This window comes from Amblyomma maculatum, chromosome 8 (assembly GCF_055883805.1).
Source record: "Amblyomma maculatum isolate TAMU_Amacu chromosome 8, ASM5588380v1, whole genome shotgun sequence".
NCBI lineage: Eukaryota > Metazoa > Arthropoda > Arachnida > Ixodida > Ixodidae > Amblyomma > Amblyomma maculatum.
Window position 1 is genome coordinate 80,409,483 of NC_139351.1, and position 18,901 is coordinate 80,428,383.

General features: G+C 39.9%; 3 protein-coding genes across 3 annotated transcripts; all 3 read right to left on the reverse strand.

Annotated features, from left to right (window-relative positions):
- Nucleotides 1-4,250: 4,250 nt before the first annotated feature.
- Nucleotides 4,251-7,937, reverse strand: LOC146181580 (uncharacterized). Its single transcript, XM_084575805.1, has 4 exons — nt 7,934-7,937; nt 6,591-6,784; nt 4,756-4,915; nt 4,251-4,378 (listed from the first exon to the last, which is right to left on the reverse strand). The coding sequence occupies exons 1-4, from the start codon at nt 7,935-7,937 to the stop codon at nt 4,251-4,253; spliced, it is 486 nt and encodes a 161-aa protein (XP_084431931.1).
- Nucleotides 7,938-9,448: 1,511 nt separating this feature from the next.
- On the reverse strand, nt 9,449-10,897 carry LOC146181581 (uncharacterized). Its single transcript, XM_084575806.1, has 4 exons — nt 10,527-10,897; nt 10,110-10,163; nt 9,890-10,004; nt 9,449-9,536 (listed from the first exon to the last, which is right to left on the reverse strand). The coding sequence occupies exons 1-4, from the start codon at nt 10,636-10,638 to the stop codon at nt 9,449-9,451; spliced, it is 369 nt and encodes a 122-aa protein (XP_084431932.1). The 5' UTR covers nt 10,639-10,897.
- A 1,578-nt stretch (nt 10,898-12,475) lies between these two features.
- On the reverse strand, nt 12,476-14,081 carry LOC146181582 (uncharacterized). The gene has a single exon (XM_084575519.1). The coding sequence runs from the start codon at nt 14,014-14,016 to the stop codon at nt 12,499-12,501; it is 1,518 nt and encodes a 505-aa protein (XP_084431645.1). The 5' UTR covers nt 14,017-14,081; the 3' UTR covers nt 12,476-12,498.
- Between the last annotated feature and the right edge of the window lie 4,820 nt (nt 14,082-18,901).

An 18,901-nucleotide genomic window follows, 5' to 3' on the forward strand; every position in this document is an offset into this window, starting at 1 on the left:
AACATGCCTAACCCAAGAAAACAACACTAGAAGTACTGCATTTACTCGCGTATAACCGACTCCTGCATATAACCCGCACCCCTAACTTCAAACTCTGAAAAAAAAAATTTGTTACGTATAACCAACACATCTAGATGAAAAAAAAATACCAAAAAGATTTAACTGCACATTCTGTGATTATTTCACTTTCATAAAATTTATTCAAACGGCCGCCACACCCTCACTGCTCTTCAGATTCTCAATCGTCGCCGCACTCATTGCTACCATCTGAAACTTCGCCAGTCTGAAAGACAGTCATCCTCTGAACCATTCAAGCTGTTGCTGATGGCACATTTTTTTGAAGCTCTTATGCACCAATTTGGCCGGTATCACTTTCAACGCATCCATGATCCACTGGCAGAGCAGTGGAGTATTGGGCCTGTGCATGCGTCCTGTCAATGTAAGGAAGTAAAGACCGTCGGCCATCCACTGGGCATACATAGCCGTTTCATGTGTGCCTTGAATGGCTTGTTCAGTCATACGTCGAGTGGCATGTAGCAAGGACGTCATGCCGCCAGGTAGCCAGGCATCATGAGGTAGGTGGGTGTTGAAACAGCACCTAGCAGGCGCAACAACTACTGGCTGAACAAAGCATGAGTAATGGCATGGAGAATAAACAGACTATGCTATGGATGTAGATTTGGCTATGCCTTTTGTTGGCTCCCTATCAGCTTGACAAGCATTGATGGGGATGGCGGACTACACAGGGAGCCGCGCATTGCCATGAGCCCCCACCCCCCTCCCTGGAAAGTTAGCAGATTTTTGCGGGTTACACGCGAGTAAATACGGTAAATGCAAATTATAAAGAGTGCTGCGTAATTATTCTCAGAGGCATTGGATCTGCCACCCAGTGGGTGAGCACTTTGTTTTTTTTTTTATTTCAAAATATGCAACCTTGCATAGTGAATGGCTATTGTTGGGTGGCTCGGCAGTAACTACACATAATGCTAGGAAACCAGAAGTCTAAAGTACAGAGCATTTGTTTCTCAACAGTATACTCCGCTAAGTTGAAATGCTTGGTTTGCATGACTTAAAATGCAAAATATATTAAAAGCAAAGAAAGCCTCCAGCAATCGTATGCAAATTACGAAAGAATAATGCAGTTCGGCCCAAGTTTAAAATTATACGAAGCATGAAGCACGAAAACGCCTGCTGTACTCAAGAAAACAACATTACCAGAAATAAATGGTAATGATGCACTACTGTCGGCCATTAACTCTTGCAGGGATCAAAACTGTTAGCTGATGCAGACTGTATCAAAGTATGCCACACTGCACAGTGAACAGCCAATTATAGGCGATTCGCCAACTACACATGATGCTAAACAAAATGCAAAAACAATGTATATTTAATTTTCTCAAAAATATAAACTCCAAAGTTACAATGTCTTACTTATGACTAAAAATTGCAGAAATGCAATGAAAATAAAGGATAGAAAAACCAGCAACCACCAACAGTGGAAAATAAATAATGCTGTTCTACCCAAGATAAAAACAAGGATGAAAAATAAACTATATGCTTAGATAAGGAACACAAAATGATTATGAATAAATGAACATGGGTATGCACAGGGATAAAACACCAGGTGAATTAGAGATGCAAAAAGAAATTGCACAATGGTCGTGCAGAATAAAGCAAAGGCTCCAACTTTGATTACAATAATATCCCAGACAGACAAAAGAACGGAACACGTAAGAAGTAATGCACAGAATGAATAAATATCTGCACAACGTTCGTGCAAAATAACAAAAATCTATATGTAAATATGATACTACAGCACAGATAAAAATAAATAATTTGCACAATGCTCGTGCAAAATTAAACGAAGTATCCAATCTGATTACTATAATGTCCCAGATAGATAGAGAACAGATCACATAATAAATAAAGCATAGATAAATATCTGCACAACATTCGTGCAAAGTAAAAAAATAAATTCTATGAATAGCAATATATAGCACATAGAAAAAAATCAATTATGTGCACGATCTTAGTGCAAAATAAAACAAATCATCCATCTGTGAATCAAAATATATAGCACATAGATAAAACAATGCAGAAAATTGAAATACACAATAAAAAAAAGGGAGTATCCTGAGCACATACAAGCTCAGAACACACACAAAAAAAAACATACTGAACACAACTCAGAGGATACACAAAACTAAGAATGCAAGGAACTTGAAACAATTCAATGACTAGAAACTGGCTGTCCGAGGGTACTTATCCGAGCCCGGCAACAGAAACGAACATAGAAAGGTGAAAATTCACGGGCGCTCTTGTGGCCTTTCCTCTCCCTGTACAGAAGTCTTCTCAATTCTGAAAAAAAAAAGAACTCATATTTGCAATCAGTCGAAAATTTTTTACAGTGCCCAGAAGCCATAAAAATGTCATTGGAAAGGCATTTTCTAATACCTATTAGATACACAAGCCCTCAGCGAACACAGATATGCACAAGCTTTCTGGGAGGAAGGACAATGTCAAGGATTAAATCACCAGGTTGAAGCATGCATTTATATTTTAAACTGAAATAGGAGTGAAGCTAAAATGCTACAATCAGTAGCTAGGTAAAAAAGGCAAGTCGCTTAAGATTTACTTATTTTGCTTTTCTACTCGGAAGTTGGACTGTTCGCTCTCTAGCTAAGTATATCCCTGCCGAGTCTCAGCAAAATACTGAAATGTTTGAGAACTACTTTCCCGTTTTAAATTATCTACTTATCTCATGCAAAAGGAAACAACGCACTACTTGTGTGTATGTCATCACAAGTCCCCTCATTCACATTATATATACCGGGTGTTTCACATAACTTGATTCAAAGAAAATAATGTGCATCAAACCTTGATTAAACAAACGGCATATCATTTTCCGTCATGTAGCATTCAGAGTAATTTTACCTTGTGCTCAATTAGTTAACTAGATAGGATAAATTTTATAAAATATTCATTATTCACTATGGGGTCAAACTGAGTTTCATCTATTTCTGGAACGGGTTCGGAAACAAACTTTTTTTTTTCTACAAATGTACCATGACGTGGCCATTTTTTCCTGCATTTGGTAATATATCCCGCAATATATAAAAAAATACCATGTGATTGTGCCTGCGTGATATAACATTGCAGTGCTCTCAACAACGTTTGGACGAACAAATGTATGCAGTAACCGTGCCCAAGTATGTGGCCGTCGCTCATTTTACGGTCTGCACTATGACACAAAGAAATGAGGCTTGCTACCTTGCATTAGGCGACTTGAGCGCTTCTTCCTTTTTTGTTTCATCAGTGTGCTAGCTTGATAAAATCTCCGTTCCAGATTGCTGCGGGTGGCCTGCCTGTCGCTTATCGCAGCTCGTGCTTTCTGTTCTCCGGAAGAATGTGCTGATGCAGTTTTGAGACTATGCCGATAGGGGGTATTCATCACCTGCTCATTTCGAGATTGTGAGCATGCATACTTTGTTATTTCAAAACACGTTTGGCAGTGCAATACGACAGTGCAAGATTGCAGACACATAGCATTTTTCCGCATTTCATAGGTTTTTTTTAAATGCTGGAAAAAATGATTCCGATGAATACAGGTTAATAGAAAAACTTGGTAGTTTGTGATTTAACCCCGTCTACAACTTAATGAAGTGCACTGTACACTAAAGTGAATAATAAAGATTTTGCATATTTAATCTTAGTTAATTAGCTAATTGAGTGGAATATAAAGATACTCTGGAGCACTATACATGATGACAAAGAATGTGTTGTTGGTCTCAGTAAGCTGGAAAGTTCACTTTGTTTAAACCCTTGATTCAAGTTACATGAAATATCCAAGATATATCATAGCCAGCCAGGCTATATCTACTGCAGGGTGAAGGCCTCTCCCATAATCCTCCAATTAACCTGGTCCAGTGCTAGCTGCACCCACGTGACCCCTGCAAACTTAACCTTATCTGTCCACCGAACTTTCTGGCGCTCCCTGCTAGGTTTCCTTCCCTTTGAATCCAATTTGTTACTCTAAGCAACCACAGGTTTTCCTCCCTATGCACTAGACACACACACACGCACACGCACGCACACGCATATTCGTATCACAGAAGGCAGGCAGTAATTACACCAAGTGGCTATAGGTATCTCCCTGTGTGTATTTCATTTACTTCTATTTTAAAAATTATGGTTTCCCTTGTGTAGCATAATGGTAAAAGATTAGAAATAACAAAAGAAAACATTGCCTTCTACTTGAGTATGTACCTTTTAGTGGCGTTCTGCATCCGTGCTGGACAGTTTTTCAACCAGCCTTTTGTAGCCTGCTGAATTTGCTCCAAGGTCGCACCCGAGAGCCCATTTATCAGTCGGACAGCCTCTGTTAATTGCAATAAAGACATGAAAACCGACACAAAATGATTAGAGCCTGATTCTGTTAAAACATGTTTTCAGCCATTTCCTGCTGAGGTGCCTGATCATGTGACAGCATTTCATGTGCTTGGCAGAGAAACAATGTATTGTATACCTATAGTGCAAGTGCAAAATAACAAATTTGTTCAATCTTTACAACTGGAAACTATAACTTTGTGTTCCGTCATCTTTGGTGATTGAGCAAAATTGTGACTTTCACTATGCATGATTATATTCACTGCTAACAGCTGTTATTAGCCATTTAAGTCCTTACATCTCAGGTCTGTGATATTTCTGTCAACTAACTGTGATTCTAATTCACTCTTACAAAGAATTGAAACTCACTTTGCAACACACCAAAGATCTGCAGGTCGACGAAGGGACGCTTGCCCTTTTTGCCATAAAGGCTGAATTTTTGGCCAAGAGAATCGTGCACCATTTTTGCCAGGATGCGGGCGGTCGCAGATTGGGGTGTGCTCCCCCCAATGGCAGCCAGCTGTCGAGCCTGTAGTAAAATTTTCAAACAAACTGTGATACTTGCCTAGCAACAGAGCTGCTTTTTAGCACTGAAAATAAAGCAAGATAGTGCGCAACATGTCTACAAGTTTCATACTTCAATGAAACCAGGTATATTTTTTTCTTTGTTTTGTTTGTACAGAAAGAGGCAGCCGAGGCAAAAGGTGGAAAAACCTGACGAGGCCTCGACACCCAAGCAAAGTTTAACAGACCAGTGAAATAATACATTATCAATCTAGGCATATACAACTTAACACAAATAATAAATGCATATGCCACAAAAAGACTGTTACACACACAAAACCACAGCAGCAAAAAAAGTACACAACAAAAACAAAATAAACCACGTTACAGAGATATACAATAGAATCATAATTGGCCATCCAGTCATAAGCTGCTAACATAGGCGATTGATTCATTTGCCCCAAACAAGAAAATTTAACCAAAGTGTTAAGATCAACATACAGAAATCTTGAAATGTGATTGGAGAAAGTTCAATATTGTTTGCAATTAGGTATGCTTTAATGTCACGTTTGAATGTGATGCTGCTAATGGTGAAGTCAACATTAAGATTGGGCCTGTTAAGAACAGTGGGAACTTGGTAGGTTAGTGTTTGTTTGCCGTAGTTTCTTACAATTTTAGAGGTAAGTTTCTTGTGGGTTCGAAGTTCGTATCTCGCTGGGCTACGATCTGGTATTGATGCATGTAGCCTGTACCGATGGATGTGTCGTAACAAGTGGAAATAATAAATCTGATTGGCTTTTAGCATATCATGCTTGAGGAATAACGGTGCAGTAGGCAAATGTTGTGGCCTACCATAATACCATTCGATCGCTTTTAGAACCCTCTTTTGAACGACCATTAATTTCTCAAGATTTCTGTGGGTTGTCATACCCCAAATGAGGATGCAATATGTGAGCCGCGAATAAAGCAACGCATGGTATATTGAACACAAACCGGTACTGAACTAGCCATCTTGTACAGGCAACCGGCTACTTTGCTGATGTCATCAACCAGTTTGGAAACATGGGTGTTCCATGAAAGATTTTCATTAAACCAAGCACAAAGGAGTTTATGGTTATTGACTTGTTTAAGTTGTGTTTGTTCATACCTTACATTTAAGAGATAATGATCGACAGTATTTATTCGTCGGAATATAATATAATTTGTTTTAGAAAGATTTAGGCAAGTTTATTAGCCTGTAGCCAGATATACAGATTTTCAAAGTAAGAATTGACGATATCTTCTAGAGCAGTAGAGGAACGGGCTGTAAAGAATACATTAGTGTCGTCTGCATACATGATTATGTCAGGTATTTCAAGTTTCTTACATAATTCTAGCACAAAGCTGGGAAAAAAATTCGACCGGTGCTGCATGAGCTGCAACGAGTGCATATTGCAAAATAAAGTTACAAAATGATAGTTTTATCTTCATGACTACAAATTTCTTTTTTTGAAGTGGCATCAGCCCAATGTAAGCACTGTCCTGGATATTAAACTGAACATAAGTTATTTACACGCTAAAACTCTGGCTATGTCAGTGCCACAACCAAAATACACAACCAGGCTCGGCATTAATTGTAAAGTATGGTTCAGCAGGTTGCTCATATTTGCTTAATTGTGCAAAGATAAGAATATAATTTACGAACTTTCAAGTAACCTTACCATTTGTGCACAGAACTGTTTGCTTTCTTGTAGCTTCCTTTCTACCTCATTGAGGTCTTCGTCACTTCTCAATGGCAGCGACACACATTCCTCAGTAATGTCTTCGGAATTTCCTTTTTTCGAAAGAATCTTGATCACTGTTGCAAGCTGTTTTTTGATGAAGCAGATTTCTCGCAGCAGGAGAACACAGTTGTCTGAAAGCATAAATAGAGTGCAAGCCTGCTAATTAAAGGTACTTTAGCTGTATTGCACAGTAGCAAATAAATAAATTAGTACTTTACAATTCTGCATGTTCCTGAATGTGCCCTTTTGTACCATCAACCATTGCTCACCGTCGGGGGTTAATGCAGTGAAAGAAAACTCTATTTTTAATGTAATATACTGTGCTATACATCTTTAAATTTTCCCTTGAGAAGCCACCAATAAACAGAATGACAAAAATCCTTGGTATCATAGTGCAGTGCAAAGGTGGTAAAAGGAGATTCCTTTAGACATGGAGTGAAGGAAAACTGCTCATATTTCTGAATACTTCCCATCTTTTTAGACAGCACTAAGCAACAATTTGCTATTAAAAATATACAGCTTATAAAAATATTTTAATCACAGCTTCCTCAATGTGATTCCCCAAAAGTAATCCAAGAAAGGAAAATATTTTACTATATTTTCTTATTGAGCCCAAAGGCAGTTATGCAGGAATTTTGAAATGTAGATATGTTTCATGACAGGACATTTGACAAAAACATCTTGGCATTGGAAGCCCATAACATGCTGCACATTGCCACAGCACTCCAGAGACCCATTTTCAAATGACGAGAGTTGCAGTGGGCTATCCCAGCATAGATGGCCAGATATTGCCGTGCATTTTCAGGGTATAAGGAAAGGTGCAAAAGTGTGTCTGATCATAGAATGGACCATTTGCAGAAATATGTATGTCAGCTTCTCTGCAAGGCTTGTTTTCCAACCAAAATGTCTCATTCCCAAATGCCACTTTCGAAGTCTTCGTCGAAACCAAAAGAGGCAGACGCCTCTTTATGGGATGGTCATGTTGGCAGTTCGCAAAAATGTTACAGGGAATGTGAAGAATGGGCCACAACCAGTCATGCTCAAGAAGCAAACGTTGGGCAATCTCCATCCCCTTCATCCTCTTTTTTTACATGTAAAAGGGTGGTATTCAACCACTGTACCTTTTCTATACCTCTTCCCGAGTCATCTTGAAGTCAACTGGAGACATGCCAGAGTTTACTTAGATAGAAGAATTTGCCTCTGTTACTTCAAATAATGTGAAAGTGCTGTCTGAGAACGAGACTGGTTGAAAAGCAAGCCTTGCAGAGAAGTAAACTTACACATTTCTACAAATGGACCACTAGTAAGAGGTATGCCATAGGAGAAGGAAGATAAAATACACTCATGGCTACCTTGATAGACACCTTCAACACGCTTAAAGCAGCATGGAAAGTGAACAACCAGAAAAAATAGAGCAGGTGTGGGATACAACAAACAAAAGGAAAAAAGACAAGGAAAAAACTGCCAGCACCATTTTCAAACAGTGTATAGTGAGCTGTTTCTCTTCAGCTCACTCCATGCATAATGCAATATTTATTTATGTATGGATACTTCAATCTAGCACACATCAAAGCATGGCAGAAAAATACCAAACTGCAAACATACAAACACACTGAAATTCATAGCATTTTTAAATTTTGCAGACACTTTTCAAACATTAGACCGGAGAATGCTCTAAATGCAATAAAGGCTCTGTTTGCAGCTCTCCTACAAAAAGTTATGTTATTCAGTTTCCATTCTTATCAATTAAGACATACACTCATGTATAGACAGACCTAGCCTGCTTGCATACCATTTTTAGAGGGCTTTTTGATTAACTGGTACGACCAATTTCATGTTCCCATCAATTTCATCTTTAAGGCAGTCTATAGTGTAGCAATATTTGTTGTGGCACCCCAACAGAAAGATTAAATGTACTAGAGCTCAACTAGCATAATTCAAGTGTATTAACCTTACCAGTTTATTCTCTAAGTGTGACCCATTTTAGATAAAACACTGTTAACAGTGATATAAAACACTACACTTTCAGCTCACAGAATCAGGCTGCAATGCAAGAGTCATAGTACATTTTTAAAAGAATGAAATAATGTGCAATGTTTTGATGGCATTAATACAAAGAAATTTTAGTTACAAATGGTCGCTGCATATGTGTGCTGATAATTCGCAGGGAAATGACGCTCAGGCACTACATTCAATTATATACAACTTGCTGTTAACAAAGATATGTATATCATTGTAACTATCACTTTTCTATCTGGTGCAGAACTGCGAAGCCTGTAGGAATATAGCACTCTGCAAGGTGATTCAAGTGTAGACACAGTTCCTAATTCCTCTGAACACAGATTATAGGTACAAAATGCTGAGCTTTCCAATGCAGCTACATTATTAATTAGCGAGAGACTACACGATAACTGCACCAAGTACATTTCTAGAATTTGTTGCCACTCTGAAGCATCAACTACTGTGGCTCACAATAGCAAGATATTTGCGGAGCTTGAACGAACATACTATCATGGTTGGTTCAGTTGGTTTTTGAGGTTTAATGTCCCAAGTGACTCAGGCTATGAGACAGCATAGTGAGGTGCTTCAAAAATTTACACCTCCTGGGGTGGTTCTTTAACATGCACAAACACTGCAAAGAACACAGGCACTCTGCTTTTCGACTTCATAGAAAAGCAGCTGCCATGGACGGGATACAATCCAGCATCCTTCGGTACAATAGTCAAGCACCCTAATTGCTATGTCACTGCAGCGGGTGAAGCACACAAGCAGCCATTCCCAACAAAAATCATAGTTTATGAATCTAAATGGTTGTAGATGCACTTACCATTGAAAGTGAAGGATGAAATGTCAGAAAGCCCTTTGTCCTGGGAAGTGGCTGCACTGCAATCACCGTATGAGACACATTAAATGCATTATAGTCTTGTTACAGATGCTGAATGCTTTCACAGCCATTTCATTCTTTTCAATGCGGTTGTATTTCTGTTTAGATGAAAGTAGCATTAAGATAAATAATGCAATGACCTTTGAAACATATCAATAACAACCTTACCTGTTAAATTAGACACAAATTTAAGCAAAATCCTCTTGCTATATTAAAGTTGCTTACCGGGGACATTCAGCATTTATGGGACCATGCTGTACATGTATACATTGTGTAAAGTGAGGGTATTATATACTTTAAAACATGTTTCTGGTTTTTGTTTTTCCTCTGAAAAAAGAAAAATTTCCCTTACGTTCGCCGACTGAATGGGGTTAGAGGAAAGCTTCTTATCTCTTCGTCATCATCCCCATTGTACTCATCAGAAGACAAGGACATAGTTTGTGTCCGACGTTTTCCATTGGCTCTTTCTAGAAAAGGATTGAAGGAATCGTTAGTATGTTTTTAAAACAATGAAAAAGGTGTGAAAGATATGCAATGTTCTGATGTCTCAAGTGCAATAAAGTTTTAGTTACCGATGGGAGCTGAAGATGCCTCCTGGTGATTTACTGTACATTGGTGCTCAGGCACTGCATAGAATTATACATAACTAGCTGTTACCCAAAAGACTTTTCTATTTGGAACAGAACGGCTAAGCCTGCAGGTATGGTATAAGTGACTTCAGTGCAAACACAATACCTAATTCATGAGAACATAGATTAACAGCATATAGATTTCAAATGCAAAGCTCGTCAATGCAGCTATTAGTGAGAGGCTACACAATTACTGCACCAAGTTTCCTTTCTTTTCCAACCCTAAAACACAATTTGCATTAATTTTTATGGTAGCCATGTGCAGTAACAACATGTTTAAGAAGCTTAAGTAAATATACAATCAGCCAATCCTAGTAGAAATCCTAGCTTCTGGAACCAAACAGTCATAAATGCGCTTACCATTAATAGAGCAGGACGGAATGCCAGGAAAACCAGTTTCCTGGGAGACAGGTGCACTGCAAACCCTGAATAAGATGTTAGAAATAAAACGAATAAGGACTTCATTACACATGTCCAATTTTTTTTTTTTTCAGAATTATTAAGTTTTTCTCATATTGGTAGAGTTTCAGTTTAGATCAAACTGGCTAATCTAGAGTGCAATATCTTCAACTTTTGCAACATTAATAACTGCCTTAATTACCTGTCACATAAAAAAAGATAAGATAGTCACACAAAATCCTTTTATTTACTATGCATATGGGAGACAACTTTATCCTCTGTGGGAACATGTTTGTACGTGTGCACTGTATAAAACCAGGGTATTATATATCTAAAACTCTGCCTCAGGTCCTGCTCTAAAAAAAAGCAAAATTTTCTTACCCTCGATGGCTGAAGGGAGGTAGAGGCAAATTTCTCAGCCCTGGATCAGTATCTATATCGGAATCATCGGAGGACCAGTTCACTATGTGCCTCTTTCGTTTCCCACGACCTTTCTCTACAAAACAAACAAAGGCATTGTAAGCAGTTGACATGTACAAAAACATTTTACTATGAGCACAAAGTTGGCCAAGTTGGTTCATATGCACGACTGAAAACGTGTGAAAAGGACATGCGGACAACAACAGAACGACACGGACAGGCGCTAACTCGCAACTGAAGTTTTTGTTTGTCTGTGTATACCACTTTACCACCTGTTCAGCCATGAAATGTTAAAATTAAAAAGGTGCGTGCTGCTACATGTGTATGGCTCAGTGATTAAAATTATTTACAATTTGCTAGTCTCAATATTAGTGATTATAATGTAGCACAGCCATTTAGAAATTTGTAACCTCTTAGAACCAAGCTTAGAGCCATGAAGAAATGTCACTAAAAGCAAAAATACTGTTTTTAGAGTATGCAAACACCTTAATTGAACAAAGAGAAATAAAAAAAAATCTTCAATTTTAGCTTGTTTCACATTTTGGATTCAGTTTTTGTACCCGACAGAAATAAGGACTGCTAAAATTATGTTGCAAAAGTCACAATAGGTAAGATTACACATATTTACCTTGATCTGTTGATGTTGCTATGTCATCAGTATCCTCAGCCTTTTTCAACTTCATTCTGGCTTTGTCATAGGTGTCTAAGAAAGTAAAAACAGATTTACCACGCACTATTAAAAAACTAAAGCAGCTATTCTTTCAGACCAGCAGTTTGGTAGCATACTGATAACAAAAGACACTTATTGCATCTGTTATAGTATGATAAAGCAGTGATGCAAAATGTATAAAAGGTCCAGGCACGATGCAGACAGGTGAGTGCACTAGGCACTCCTTGCAGTGCTTGCATTTCTTGTCATACTTGCAGTGCCTCAGCACTTACCACTGTACATTTTTCGTTACTTCAGTGCCTTCTTTAGATACATAATTCACTTAAGTATACATTTTCACAGGTCACTATCCTAAGCAAACTAACCTCATACTCTCAGATGTTGAGTACATACTACCAGTTGTTATATAGAAGACCATAAAAGAGTATGGAAATATGTGCAATTACGAAAAAACAAGCCAGCCACAAGAGTGGAAAGGAGGAGCAGAAAATGCTGAGGTTCCCTACCTTCCATGCTCAAGACGACAATGTCATACTTCGTGTATGTTGAATCCGGCACTTCCCTGTGTTTGACAGCTTTCACTGTTCTTGACGGTTTCAAATGTCGTGGCCAAAAGCACTGGCCATTTTCGAGCCAGTTTGATGGGACAACCTCCACGCTGCTGTCTTTGCAAAATCTTACAACAGCAAACATCCTGTGCTTGAGGAAAAGCTTCAAAAATAAAAATATAAGAACTCACACTGCATAGAACGAGAATCTGAAACAAAATTAAGAAGAATGTAGAAGTGGTAAGACCAAAAATATCAAAACTCACACTGAACAGAACAGGAATGTGAAACAAAATTAAACAGAATGTAGAAGTGGTAAGACCAAATATTCACTGCTCGACCTCAAATGTGGCAGCAATACACACTTGCACTGGATAGTAGACAAGTGCCACACTTTGTAAGGTGATAGTTTAGATACAACAAAAATATTCAAGTCACTGGACCTGCATGGTACATTGTAAAAGTCACGTAATGATGTGAACTGTCTTCCAATGAGCACTTTAGATCCAGATTTATCGTAGCAAAAATCTGCTACTAACACAATGCTGGAGTCATAGAGGAGGCAGCAGTTATCCCCAACAGTGGACTTTATGATGAACTCTGGAAAAAGAGCAGCTTGAAACTGTGGCCCATTGCAGAAGTCTGGCAGAAGCTGTTCTCCAGTGTGCATTTGCCTATATTCAACTGGTTGCCCCAATGTTTTCTGCATGGCATACAACTCACCGCTGGCACTGAGCTCACTAATTCTGTTGTATAACTGCTCGAGGGGACGGGTTGAGCTCCTGACAAGACGTTTCAGCTGAAACATAAAACTTTCAGCTGCAAATGCACTAAAGTTATCAAGCGCCCCATGGTTTATAACATCATCTGCTAGATGCACAAGATTATGCACATTGTATGAAACCTTGTCAAGACCGTATAATGTTTTGAAGGTACGTACAAAAAAAGTTAGGAGTTCCTTGGCATAATCATTGTAAGTCCTGCACATGCTCGGGCTTGCAAGAATTCTGATAGCAACGTGCAAAACAAGGAAATGCTCGTATCTCTGTTGATCCAAGATACCTTTCAGTACAGTAGGACCCAGGTATAGGAGAAAAGAACGAAGCTCAGTTGCCTTCCAAAATGCTAGGTCTTTCAATGGCCGTGGCAAACGTGCAAACTCTGTGCAGCAGAACTGCTTAAGGTCAACTAAGCGTCGAGAAATTTCACTTAGACTTGCAGATGGCAGGCGGTACGATTTGCTGCCCTTCATCCAGAGAACCAATAACTTTTTGGTGACCCCGATACAGACTAAATGCATGTAATCTAATGGAAACTGGGACACGAGTCCTATGGGTAACGATCTAAGGGGAGTGTCACTGACGTGGTGCTCTTCCTGAGTCTTTTGCAAAAAGCTGTCATCAGTTCGCAGAAGTGCATTTGTTTCTGGGAATACTACTGAGCCACCCACAAACTTGCCCTCTTGTATACATTTGCAACAGCCAAAATAGCCTGTGTGAGATTTGACGCCCAACAAGAAAGCTTTTGCTGGAGCATCACAAATAAACCCTTTCACATGCACGCTGAACAACTTCTCAGCGAAGGGCAGCCCATCTGACAGCAGAGTTTTTAGTTCATCAATGAAATCTAACAGGTACTCCTCAACTGAATCTGGCTTTGAGCTACCATGGTAACAGCCAATCAGAAAAACGCTGCTGCCAGGTATATCATGTGTTCTTCCAAGGATTGGCCAAAACTGGCTGTGTGAGCTCTTTGTCAGCGGCAGCCCATCAACGTAAAACAAAATGCCAATTTCAGATGGCACTGCTGACATGTCTGCATGTGACAACACAGCATGCAGACATTCAACAATGCCAAAATGACAGTATGAACCTGGCGGCACACTTCTGACACTCACTCTACGAGGTGTAGACAATAATGTCCGTGCATCACTTGGTAAACCGGAATAGCATGAATGTCGCCTCATTTTCTTCAATAACAAAGAAAGCGCGGTGTGTGTTACATTATGAGTGCTACCCCACTGTCTCAAGAAATCTCTCATGGTGCGTTCTGGGTCGGCATCATCATGTTCTGAGTCGCCATCATCATGATAGTCTGCATGCTCTCCAGAGGAGCTCTCATTACCACGTGCACTCTCATACTGAAGCTCGGCTTCATCCGAGATGTTCGCGTCGCTTCCGAGAGCATCAATTAGCTCATTAGACTGCTCAGACCACTCAATGTCTGAAAGAGCAGGAGCGCGCTCTGTTCCAGATATATCGCGGTCATTACCACCCTGCGCACTGTCGTCTACCGAAGCGTTTTGCACGCTGTCAGCGCTCCCGGCAATGGCCATGCCGCAGGCGGCGGCATGCTTGCCTTCCCGCGCGTCACGCAAATGACTTACATCGCGGTGCGTGTCATGAGTTTCCTCTTCAGATGAGATGGTCGCCTCCTCAGGATTAATTTCATGAGAACTTTCCCCATCAAAATTCGTGGGCACATTAGCGCCGCTACAACCCTCTCTAGCAATGAGGTCGGAAACCTCGTCGTTCAGTCGGCGCCATTTCTGCCATCGCGACAGCTCACTAAACGTTTTTTTTCGCCGGTGCATGGTGACAGCTTCAGACAAACTACAGTTATGGCATAGATAACGAATGAACGGTTCTATACGTACCTTAATTTGCGAGCACAGTGAAGCACCAGAAAATATAGTTGCGTCGGATGGCTTCAGAGTTCGCGCGCGCGATTTCCTACCATGCTTTCTGGTCTGCTCAAAACCGGACCGCACAAAAAACATGTAAGACCAAAGTTAACTTAAAGATACTTAAACTTACATATATGTTATATATATAAATATATATATGTTGCTTCAATTAAAAGTACATTTCAATTTACTAGCTGCCTCTATAAGAACGTAATTAAACAATGCGAACCTAATCTGGAACTGCACGCTTTCTTTTTTTTTTCTTTTTTGCACCTCTCTTTGTTACGGCGATAGAAAAAATAGTTCAGCCAAAATAATTGCACAAGAGGAGTGTACATTGTCCACAAGTGAAACACTTCAAATAATAGTTGGATTGTTTGTGCACAGATTGTATTAGTAAATTTCGTGGCAAATTTTAGCGTTGTTTTCAAGTTATTGTATCAATACGCCGTGCGATCGTGAAATGCTCTTCGGCTGCTGTTGGATTTCGGTTGTGCAACGGCTCCTGTACCTTCTTTTTTTTACTGACATGTTTTGACTACTCGTTGTAAGTCGATCTCGTCGGTGATGTATACATACAAGCTTCGCTGGGTGAGTAAGAAAGTGTTTTATCTAGCGAGTTACTTAATGTTGCTGTAAAATGACCAAATGCGCCGCCCTTCTCTGTGTAGATGATGGATAATTACCGCTGCAGAACTATCCCCGTGCATGCATGAGTTTCCCATAGTGTAGAGCGGTGTGCCGCAGTAGGTAAGGTGAAACTATATCGCAGTTCCGTTGGGGCGAGCACTGAGCTGTGCTTTTACCATTTGTGCAGTAATGCGGGAGCACATTACCTATACCTACTATAAAACTTTGTCTCTTCTGTTTCGCCGGGCATTGCTCGAGCGCTCTACGCAAGCCTGCTCCCGTGTGTACTAACAAGCAAAAGATTGCGGGAATGGTGGCAGAACTAGTCAGCATGGTGGACTATATAGTCAGCATTTATCTGTTGAAATGTGAGCAGGAAGTCCTTCCGAATAAACTGCCCTGTTCACATACGCATATATCCGCTGGACATGTAATTTTTTTTCGCACAAACGCTGCAGGGACTTCGCTTCGCGAGCTCAGGCTGCATGGAAGCAGCCGTTCTAGTCAATAAGTTCGGCGGTGTTTTTATTAGTGTTTGAGAGGGCATATATCTAAATCTTGTTTTTGAATTTAATTCTGGCAGGTGCGACATCCAAAGTTTTCAACACCTACGGAACTCAGCAGTGTTGCCAAGGTCACAAAAAAAGAGGTGGTTTTCTTGTGACCAGGACAGGCCGCACCCAAAGGCGCTGCTACGCAGCCACCTTGAAAAGTGACACAAGAAGCAGCTTGAATCACTGTCTTTCAGTGGATGAGTTAGAACCGTAACGACATGAAACCCTTTACAGTTCCTTAATTCATTGCCTTTGCCTTCTAGGGAGGCACAGCCCATCCCTGCTCAGTTTTTATTTACAACGCCTTTATTATAGAATGTGTAACAGTTATATTCACCCCTTCGATATTTTTTTTAATGCCTTGCATTGATGCCAGCAAAACGTGACAAGCAGTAGATCTTTTTTACAGTGCCTTCTAATTCTGGCTGTGTATTTTTACAGGGATGTGCAACAGTTTCTGCTGCCGTCTTTCAGTGCCTTCAGTGCTGGTTGTACAGTAACACTGACATGCAAGCGTTAGGTGCTTGATTTTTTTCTATTTTGACAGTGTCAGCAGTTGTATAGAGTAACAGAGCACTACCTTTGCTGCTTTTTTATTGCAAGGCCTTTATGATGGCATCTGCGTGTGTTAACAGACATTCTATTCTTGGCTGTCTTTTTGTGGCTTCCATTCATTGTAATAGTAGAATAAAAGAAAAATGTGGTGCATAACTCTAAACTTCATTTCACAAGTTCTTTCCAGCACTACAAAACAAGTGTTCTGGGCCAATGGGGATAACACACACATGACCTTCATGCACGCTCTGTCACCGATGGCTGCACAGGATGGTAGAAGCACTATCATGTAGTGCACGCCATCCTGATTGGTCCAGATCACCCTTGCTTTTTGTAATGCTGTGACCAGCTTGTGAGACGAAGTATATAGTTGCTTCCTTTCTTTTTTACAATTCGTTTCAGTTGATGTGGTTGCAGAATGTGAAGAGTAATAGTAACGCATACATAGTCCCTTTTCCTCTTTTTTTTTTGTAACTGAAAACTTTTTGTGAAAACTGCCGCAAAATTATAGTATAGTGGCCCTTGTCCATTGACCTTTCTTGTACTGTTGTTTTCTTGGGCAGTTTTCAACTTTATTAATCAAGTTTTCTATTGGTGTGTGTAGCAGTTGCTATGCAACTTGTTTACCATATGTTTTCTGGAGGATCTCTTTGCGTACCTTTCTGTTCTCTAGTGACATTCCTGTGTTTGATGTGTAAAACCATTTGGATAGAAATGGCCATCGAGGTGTGTAATAGTAATGTCGTTGCTATATTTGCTATGTTGTCAACTGAGTGTTGCAATCTGATCTGGGAGAGTGATATCAATTTATAGCATTCTGCAAATACATATTTCATATATTGTTTGACCTTGTACCACTATCAGTTGCTGACAGCTGAGCTATTAACGGTATCATGAATCATCTTACCAGCACACAGAAAACAAAAGTAAAGTGGACACCACACCTCATAGTCAATACTGCTGGAAGTAAGGTGCATTTCTGTAGTACATGTTGCCATGAATTTTAAAACTGCTTTTTTTTATCATGTTTCTTGTCATATATGGCTTACCAGAAAAATTCTGCATTGAGCTGGAATGTCCTTTCATGCATTGGTCCATTTATGCAAAATTTTTGTGCCTATATTATTTGAAGGTAAAAACTTTCATGACATAGCCAAGGGCAGTTCTCTAAGTGTCTGGTTAGAGTTCCACACTGTGAGCAGCATAAGAAAGTGACTGACAAGGCAGTTTTTATTATTGTCTAGAATGCTTGTGCATCAGTTTATGCCAGAACACTGGTCGTTATGCATTCAAACAAATGCTTGGTAATACTCTTAATTCCATGATATAAATGATATAAGAGTTTTATTTCCTGGTGCATGTCTTTGAGCAAGGCTTATCAGATCTCTGTTAATGGTATTTTTTCATATACATTGCTGTCATAAGGTGCCATATAGTTTTTAAGATGCATGGTTTGGTATTTCCTTTCTGCAAACATTCTGTGCAGGTACTGTACTAAATTGCATTGCTTGGTGTCATATTGGTCATGGGAGATCACTATTGTTCGTTGCCTTTGAAGTGAAAAATAAAACTCATCTGTTCTCTCGCTGAAAGGTTCTACAACATTTTATTCTTATGGCTAGTAACCTATATAGCACACAAGTTATTGCTGGCACAGGAGAAATTGACAAGAATATTCAGCACGTTCCAGTTCGAACTGTCTGGGAATTGGTCCATAAACCACTTTGAATGCTTAAATTTCCACCTTGGAGGAAACAGTCGACTGAATCTTTACTGAACAGCCTGGGTCGTAGGCTTAAAAGTGCTAAAACAGACATCGGACACAACATTGCATGCTAAAAAGTTGCTAGAGCGAACCTTGGCCAATCTACTTGCACCATGCAGAACAGTGCTATCTAGTGTTGTAAACATATTGCACTGTAGCAGCTTATGTGACCATGAATTGTCTTGTGAGGAAGTCTTGTAGACTTCTGAAGCAGGATGTCTAGAGGACACTTAGTATAAGCTGGCTTGGAGCCATCTTATTCTCTTTGAAGACGACTTCCAGACATGTTGTCAAAGATGTCTTCTAGAGGTCATCAGATGACATCTTTTAGATGTCTTTGGTAGCCCAAGATGTTTGTGACCAATATAGACGTTACAAGATGGCTACAAGATATTCTGTGCTCAGTGGGTTGCCGCTGTTGGGCGACTCACTCACGGCCGGGCTGCGGCGCAGCCGTTAGGCCTAGCGTCGCCGCCACGACACGCAAGTGATGATCGGCCCTGTGTGC